At 42.6% G+C, this 9295-nt stretch overlaps 1 protein-coding gene across 1 annotated transcript in view; it reads left to right on the top strand.

Annotated features, from left to right (window-relative positions):
- Nucleotides 1–501: 501 nt before the first annotated feature.
- The window catches only part of kazald3 (Kazal-type serine peptidase inhibitor domain 3), a 12069-nt gene continuing 3275 nt past the window's right edge, over nt 502–9295 (top strand). The window contains exons 1-2 of the mRNA XM_034872086.1: nt 502–638; nt 7063–7842. Of these exons, the coding sequence (XP_034727977.1) occupies nt 7311–7842 (532 nt within the window). The 5' untranslated portion in view covers nt 502–638; nt 7063–7310. The remainder of the gene's footprint in view (nt 639–7062; nt 7843–9295) is intronic.

Below are 9295 nucleotides of genomic sequence, written 5' to 3'. Positions count from 1 at the left end.
ATTTCATTCATTTATTTAAAAAAATGTCAAATTATCCAGAAAAGGGCTAAGATACACACACATCTGGAACAGAACTCCCAGAAAACCTTGCTGCAACTTTCTGTTCTTTTAAATCAGAGCTGAAGAATCTTCTTTTTGAGGCCGCCTTTTTAAGGAACTCTTCTTATACTGAACTGTAACTTTTATTCAATACATGCTTGTCTTATTGTATTTAAGCTTTTTTTTAAATCCTCTTTAAAAATGTTTAACTGTTTTTTAATATTTTATGTAAAGTACTTTGAATTTCTGCCTTGTTGCTGAAATGTGCAGTGCAAATAAAGATGCCTTGCTTCCTTTTAATCAAGACTGTCTGTCCACATAAGTCCTTTGTTCTAGCAGACAAATTTTTACATTTATAGTGTGTATACGTATCATTAGAGTGGCACAGTCTGTGTAAAGCGTGATTTATGCTTCTGCGTAAAATCTACGCCATGACTACGTACGTAGGGACACAGAGACGTGGACCGTACGTCTTAGCCTGACGTGCACCTCTTAAAAAAACACTTTGCTACACGTCGCTCGGCCGTGGCTTGGTAGCGTTGCATTTCCCCCTACTCATTTCCTGCTTCTCCTTCACCATGAACAACATCAAATCAAGCGTCAACTTTTCCTGCTACAGATTTCCCACGTGGTCAGAAAGCACAGGGGAGACACTTTGTTTTTCCCACAATGACTCTAGATTTGGTCCTCACTCTGAAGCTAATCGCGTCACTCTCTGACTCGCTATACCACACACTCCCCACAAACACACGTGACGGCCCTGCTACTTTCCTAAAGAGATCGATGCACACGCCAACCCAAAAGTATAAACCCTACTTCAGGAGGGAGGGAGGTTGGGGGTCGAGGTGGTGGTGGACGGGACAAACAAACACAGGAATTTCACCCAGGAGACTGGGTTTTGTGTCCTATTTGACAATAAAAGTAAAGTGGGTTTTTTTTGTGCTTTATTGGACAAACGGAGCTATGTCACGTTTGCCGTTACGTGCATATCCCGAAATTAGTAACATCTGATTTTCACCCAAACCACAATCTTTTTCTAAACTTGTTTTGGTGCCTAAAAGTAACCAAGTAGCTTTTGTGCCTGAATGCAACCAAACTGAGACAGCTTCACAACTTTAACGACACGTTTACATTTGAGACCATTGCGTTTATTAGGGGCGCTGAAATGTGAAACACTCATGTGGTTCTTATTAGAGGGTAGAAATAAACAACCTATATTGTTAAAGGACTTGTTTTTTCAATCCCTAACATGAACTTCATCAGCAGATGGAGTTTCCCATTTTGTTAGTGTTTAGTGTGTCATTTTATTTTGTAGGGTCACCTCTCATGTGTCATATCTTGTTCCACTTCCTGCCATGTGTGTTTCCGTGCCTTTGTGATTGTCTGCTACACCAATGTGTTTCACAGCTCATCAGCCCTCATGTCAGCTGTCTCTTTTTACAACCCCCATCGCCCTGGGGCCAGTTTACTAGCCTCTTTCCTATAAGTATTTTCTGAGTGTTCCATGTCATTTTGAATGGTCTACTTCATGTCTTTATGGTGTTTGGAGTTTTGTTTGTTTCCTACTTTTTGGACTCAAACCTAAAGTAAACCTTCAGTTTTGAAATGATTTTACTGCATGCAGCCTCCAGCTGCATTTGGCATCTTCTGCTGTACTTAATGTAGACTACTTGTACTTTGTGATTTTATGTTACTTTATGCATCTGCTTCAACTCAGAGGGAAATGTTGAACTTTATTTTACTTTGTTTAATTTGTTTTTGATGCAAAAATGCTATAAAGATCAAATGTGAATATGCTGTGTTTTCCTGTAAACTGAATATTTTGGGGTGTTGGACTGTTAGTCAACCAAGACATCTGAAGATGTCCTTTTGGGTTACACATTTGCATTAGTACTATGAAGCCTTCATTAAAATGTTCCCTAGCTGTGAGTGTTATTTGATGTTATTTGTCATTTGACTGTACATTTTACACATTTTGCTGATAACTTTCTTTTATTACCGAAGTATATTTGAATTGACTTATACTTAAACTGAAGTATTTTTTTATGCTTAGACCAACTGATTCAGTGAAAAACTTTGTTTCTGTTTTTAATCTTCAGAGACCACCTGAACAACAAACACCTCTAGGAACCTCAGTACCTTCAAGAGGATGTCTACATCTCAAAACGGATCTGGACACAAACCATCTGGACTTAAAGATTTCTGTTTGTGGCTCCACCGCTGCTCCTCACCCCCTCCTCCCCCTCCTCTTCCTCTCCCTGTCAACTGTGGCGACCCGTCCTCTCCCCCGGTGTCTTGTCGTCTCCCCCTGCTGGTTGTCCTGCTGCTCTGCAGTCTGCTGCTGATGCTGCTGATTCTGCTTTGGAACTACCACTGTCTCTTCATCTCCCACATCTGCTCCCAACAGGGGGGGGAGGGAGGGCCCTGACCCCCTGGCTGTGACAGGGGCTTCACACACCTTCGGAAACCAGTCCTGCAGAAACCAGGAGGGTTTTGGCCGGGGGTTAGTTCAGATTTTAGAATATTTTGCTTCATCTACAAAAATTTCTCAAAACAAGAGCTACAGGAGGTTTCAGGATTAAAAGACGTGAAAATTGGGTTGTTTGGCATCATAACAAATGCTATCATTCTCAAGACTACTCAATGCTGCAATTTTACTGTTCACTTCCATAGAGTAGTTATGAGATTAAAAAGACTTTTAGCCCAAAAAACTGGATCCTACATTTCCCAGGATGCACCTGGCCAGCATCTTTCAGTGGAGCCTCATCGACTAATGACATCATTATGACATCATCACATTTATCAGAGACAATGTTAAAATGTGTGCAATTCTCCATTGTTAGAATTTACTAGGGGTGGGGGGGGGAAATCGATACACGATATTTTCAGTGGCTGTATCGATACACCGGCCCCGAGTATCAATCTAATGCTATAAGCAGAATGACTTGGTCAGTTTGTCTGCTTGACAATCCCATTTTGCAGCAATAAAACTGAAGTGAGATGAACAAACAGAGACATTTTTACTTTTGGATGAAACAGATGTTGACAAAGTTTCCTTTTGGGGACGTCATTTGAAATTGGGAAAAATTCGAAGTTTGAAAAATAGTTATAAACTGCTATATATCGCATAATTTTGCCATATGTTAAAAATCCCAATGATATCGTATAGTGGCATAAGTATCGGGTATATGATATTGTACCGGGAGGCGTCTGGTAATTCCTACTCTTAGAATTTACCACAATAAAAGCTCTGATTGCTTCGTCTGTCTGCTGAACTCTTGTTTTATATTTTTTCCATATAAAAGTTCTATTCGGTGAGTATAAAAGGTTTAATAGTCAGAATACAATTTGTTCTCAAAGTGTACTAAATATGTTAAATTACTAAATAAAACCAAGCCAAAATTCCTACGCTTTCTGTAAAACAACCAGTCCATGATGAAATAATGTGAGAAATAAAACAAAAACATTATCACTGATTTATCAATTTAGCTGACATCCTATCTAAACATTGACAACTACTAATGATAATAATAATAATACCCACATAAGTCCCATGTGTAGAAATACATTTAAAGCAGTAGCTACACTTCATAAACGTCTTGAAGTACAAAGTTAAGTACATGTTTGACTGTAACATATGTTCAGATAGAGGTAAACACTGTGTTCAGACTTATTTTAACACAAAATCTCTGAAATCTACAAAAAATCTCAACAACAATAAAAAGTGCTGACTGCGTGTCTGACAGCAGACATGTTGTTACACCCATCAGGGAAAAGTACAGCGCTGAGCACCAAATAACTCAGTGAGCAGACTGAAGTACAACAAACCCTCCATTACGGCTCTATTTCTGTCTGACAGTTGATCGTCACTCTGCCAACGTTGATTTATTTTCAATGTTTCACTCTGAAGTGGTGAAACTATAAAAGTGACAAAACAAACCAGCTGATTTGCAGACAAACAAATTAAATCAGTGAGTGTTTAAAGTTAAGAGTCTGAGGAGAATATGGAGGAATCACTAGAGTTTATGGGAGTAGAAAACAAAGGAAAACATTTTCTCTGAAACATGGCTCAAGCACAGGCAACTGAACGTGCATTCTAATGCACCAGAGCAGGTAAACAAGCCTAAGTTAATAAGAGTAGTTACATGACCACGGTAATAAAACAAATCGTGCATCTGTGTAGGAATGCTGTGTAGGCAATGGGATGTGTGTCTAAGTGAAGAAATGACAAAGTCTTGTAGATATGCTGAAGCACTTGGAAATGTTCAGCAAGAGCTTCATTAAAATAGTCAGCCGTGGGTATTTTGATCAGAAGTAAACCCAATCAGGACACCCCGGATAGCTCAGTTGGTAGAGCAGGCGCCCATATATGGACATTTACTCCTCAACGCAGTGGACCAGGGTTCGATGCCGACCTGCGTCACGTTGCTTCATGTCACTTCCAGTCTCTGTCTTCTGCTGTCCTTTCAAAAATAAAGGCTGAAAATGCCCCAAAAACAATCTGAAGAAGTGAACCTAAACAGAAGGGCTCAGCTTTCTCCATAGTACCTTTCATCATGTTACAGTGTCTCTAGTAGCAACGCTCGGAATGCAGCTGGAGTTGCTAAATAATTTGCGTAAAATCTATCTAGAGTAGGCCTAGGCCTAGTTGGAAGCGTCGGCATTTTGCGTACTTTCAGAGGCCGTTATGCTTCTGCTGGGGCTTTCTGCAGCTTTAGCCTACGTAAGTGGCCTGAGGAACTTGTGCACTTAGGCCAAGCGGTCCAATCACTGTTGTTGTGTTGCCCCGACATGTAGTTATATTTTTTGAGAGGTGCATGTCAGGCTACGACATAAGGTCCGGCGTAGGGTCCGGCGTGGGGTCCGGCGTAGGGTCCGGCGTAGGGTCCGGCGTAGGGTCCGGCTTAGGGTCCAGCGTAGGGTCCGGCGTAGGGTCCATGTATATGTGCACATACCTACGTACTTACCCACAGCATCAATTTAACGCAGGTGCATACATTGGCCTTTAATCTTGCCTTCCAAAGCCTACAACACAAGAGGTTAAACCAGGAGGGTCCCTTAAGAACTCCTGCAGAATTCTCAAAGAATCCTTGAAGCCATTCAAAAATCATTGGAACCTAGTCAATGACCTCTAGAAACCCGATACATTAAGAGCAAATACAATGAAATAATCTGCTCTGGAACCTAGAACCATTTGAACAGCCTAACAGAATTGTGGAACCCCCTAAAACAAAACCTTAGCATCCATTCAAAGAACTCATGCACCTTCTCAACAAAGCACAGATATGCCCTAAAAAGCTCCTCAAAGCACTCTCAAAGAACATCTGGAATATGCTGAAGGACTCTCATAAAAAACAATCCCTGTACCCTTTCATGGATATCTTTTTATCAAGTCTGAGAAACCTAAAGCCCCGGAACCTAATAACTTTATACCATTATTTACATCCCTTAAAAGATCGCCATCAAGAACCCCTGAGACCCCTTTATTGATGCTTGGAGCCTCCATAAATGCCTCTGGGAATTCCTCTGTGGAAGCCTAGAAAGTCAAGGTCATCAAATAAACCAGATGAAACGTTGGAACTACCAATAACCTTTCCTTTGAAAGACCACTGGAATCTCTAAGGGGCTTCCAAAAGGACCCCCTGGATTCCTTTGTGGGGCCATAGAAAATTAAGGACACCTGAAAATATAATTTAAGCTTATTCAATCACCATTACACCCCCTCTAAGTAAATCATCTTCAAACGTAAAGACCATGGACTATAAGAACCTCCTATAGACCCCAGGGAACCCCTAAAATATAGTCTCAGTGTCCTCAATAATTCCTGGATTCCTTGTTCATGTACCATGAAGAATTTCCATAAGAAACCCTGAAATGTCTTTGGAGACCAGAACCCCTTCATAGACCCCCGTAACTCCTTTAAGGACTTCTTCCTGGAAAACTCAAAGTGTTCCCTGTAAGAGACCTGAAACCTCCTGGAGGACCCTGAGAACCTTTCCAGACTTGAAAAACCTGATGATGAGTTAAACAGCTGGCACGTCAGGCAGGGGGAAGGGAGGGCGAGCGCACAGCTGCTGCTGCTGCGCGTGCTGAAGGGAGAACATCAGAAATACAGCCACGGGCTACTGTCCTCAAAACTCTATCAGGCAAGACAGAACGAGACCGGAAATAGGACTGCCGCGCCTTCAAAATAAGATATGGAGTTACCTTAATTATCCTATAACTTGTCTCCTCCTATAGTTGCACTACAAAACTTACTGTTTAAACATAATTTTGGAGACACTATCTTATTTTATCATTAAATTAAGATACTTTTTGTCTGTGTTGTAGTTCAAAGACGGTGCTAAGCACAGCCATCTGCTGATAGACCAATCTTTTTTCTCCAGGTTGGAGGATGGCTCGTTTGGTAAAGAATTGTTTGTAGCTCATTGTTAACCTTGCTACGTTAAAGATGCGTCTTTTGTGATAACATATCATTTCGCTGTAAGGTAGTTGATCCCAGAAGATTGAATTTGTGAATATTTGTCCTACTTTTATTACGTTTATTAAACCGTGAGAATGGGTTGTTATGAATCCGTGCGCACGGTTTAGTTTTTTTCTCCACTGACCCCAGGGGGGCTACGTAAACACACTGTGGATTTTGTCAACCATTACCATATTGACATTGTTGGGATCTTTTCCTCAGTAGGTCTATATGGACAGGAGAAACAGTTAGAGCGAACATAATGTAGGTATTGATTTAAATTGACTTTTACGACGGCATCGTATCCTTTGGGACTGATGTCCTACTTAAAGCCCAAAACGCGTTTGTCAGGTTCTTATTTTGAAGGAGGTGACCGGACGTTGGGAGTTTTATTATTGCAAACTTGACGTTGGTGTCTCGTGCCTATCTGTGAACGGCGGAGCAGCGCGAGCAGCTCAGCTGTTTAAACCTCCGATGAGTTCAGACATATTCAAATTTTTAACTCTGAAATAAAAACTTTTTCCTTTGTTGTTTAACTAATAAAAAAGGTTGTTTCAGAGAGAAGTTTAACTTTTCTTTAACTTTTTCCGAGTTTCCCTGGGTCTTCGTGCGGGTCTCCCCGGTGTTTGGGTCGGCGAGGAATGTGAGTGTCGGGTGTTTGATTCGCTGACAGACAGATTTAACTACGGTTCTGGTTCTGGGTTGTTCTGTCGCGTTGAACCCGAGAAAGCATCCTACCGGGCCGACCCGGCATCACCCGTCCAGTGAAGGTGTTTGGAGCCAAACGGAACCCACAGACCGGGCTAAAATGCCGGGGATGAGAGGACTAGTTATCCTTTTCTACCTTCACACATGCCGGGCCTTCCCCTACAAGCTGCCAGCCCTCAGCACCGAGCCGCCTGGTCAGTTCACCGACCCGCTGCTGGACTACGACCGGTTGGATGAGGAGCTGGGAGGTGGTGGGGGGCGGAACGGGACCGGCGGAGCTGCGGGCTGCGGGGTGTGTGAGCCGGACCTGTGCCCAGAGACCAGGGGTTGCAGGGCCGGCCTGGTGAAGGACTCCTGCGGCTGTTGCAAGGAGTGCGGAAACATGGAGGGTCAAGCCTGCGACCCGGGGGACCGTAGCATTTTCTACGGACTCTGCGGGACCGGGCTGCGGTGCCAGGCAGACCCGCTGCCCGCAGAAGATGAGGATGAAGTGGAGGAGGTGTGTGTGTGCGAGGAGCAGGAGGCGGTGTGTGGCACAGATGGAGTGACATACATGAACATGTGTCAGTTCAGAGAGGCCGCTTTCTCCAAACCAGGGCTCAAGACCAGAGGAAGGGGACCCTGCAAAACCGGTAGGACACCTGTCTGTCTGTCTGTCTGTCTGTCTGTTTGTCTGTCTGTCTGTTGGTCTGTCTCCCTGAGGTGCTGACTATATCCAATTTACACATTAAAAGAACACCAGTTAGGCCTATAGCCTACAACAAATAAACGTCCAGCATTTGAAATATAGGCCTAACTTGGTTACTTATTTAGATTAAGTAAAAGTATGCCTACCTCAAAATGAGAAACCAAACAAAAGGCAGATATCATTTCGTGTTTCCAGCTGTTACAATCATTTACTATGTCTGCTCCTCCTGCTGCCAAGCTTCCCTGTCTGTAACTCTGTCGGTTCATTCACATCCACTTTGTCAATGGCCAATTACAACACCAGACTAGAAACATGAAATGTTGTTTTTGTGTCAAACTTTTTAAAATTACAAAATTAGTGAGTGGAACATGTTTTTTATCTCAATAAGGATGCCTGACTCTCAGCTCAGAGAGCAGTTTTAGCTGTTAGCATCTGGGATCTGATGGAGGGGATCAGGTCTGACTGTGACCCCCCTGTTTGGACTCCGAGCTCCACCCGTCTCTGTGCTCTGTTCTAACAAACAGCCAGTGTCTGAAGAGAAACACTCCACCACTGTTTTACTTTCCTCCACCTCCTCCACTTCCTCTTTTCTCAATTAATCATTAAACTCTGTCTGATCTTCACCTGTAACCTGAAATGGACCAACAGTTCCCGCTGCTCTGGACGGAACCAGTGAAGGCTTTCAGCAGCACTTTTCCAGAAAGTTTCTGGTAGCTGTGCCAATTCCCATTCCCAATCTTGCAGAGATGGAGAGTGTATATATATGTTAGGAGATAACATAGAAACAGGCTAATTATTGCTAAGTTAAATCGGCACAATTGCCTATTTTTACAATTTTTCTTCTATGGAGCCATAACGTGAGTTACAAGGTAATGAAGCTTTTTTTACATTGTCGTGCTTCTTTAGAAATAAGCAATGGACAAATAGAGTCTTTAAATGCTTCAGATGCAGACCCGTCGCCAGACCTCAGTCTTAAGGGGGGCATATGAAATGCATGGGAGGGCACATTATTAGCCTACAGTACGTATACTTAAAATAATGTATACTCTATTCGCGCTGCACGTAATCATCACGTTAAACATAACCAACAGCAATATGACCAGATAGCCTATAGCCTACACCACATTACATAGAAGTAATTTTATGAATATCCATAAAACACTTGACTATACAACATATTAGATGTAACACCAGTAGCATCTCTCAAACATTGCATTTTAAAGCAGTCAACAGAGATATATGCATTGCCATGAGACACGCACGCACGCAGGCACACACACACACACACACACACACACACACACACAGACTTTGAACCTACGGGTACTCTCTCCAGTCCCTCCTGTCAGTACAGCGGGAGGCGGCGTTTCTCCGAGCAGAACCTCCTCATCAAAGTG

The sequence above is a fragment of the Etheostoma cragini genome, chromosome 5, assembly GCF_013103735.1.
Source record: "Etheostoma cragini isolate CJK2018 chromosome 5, CSU_Ecrag_1.0, whole genome shotgun sequence".
Taxonomy (NCBI): Eukaryota; Metazoa; Chordata; class Actinopteri; order Perciformes; family Percidae; genus Etheostoma; species Etheostoma cragini.
This window is presented reverse-complemented; position numbering and strand designations above follow the sequence as displayed.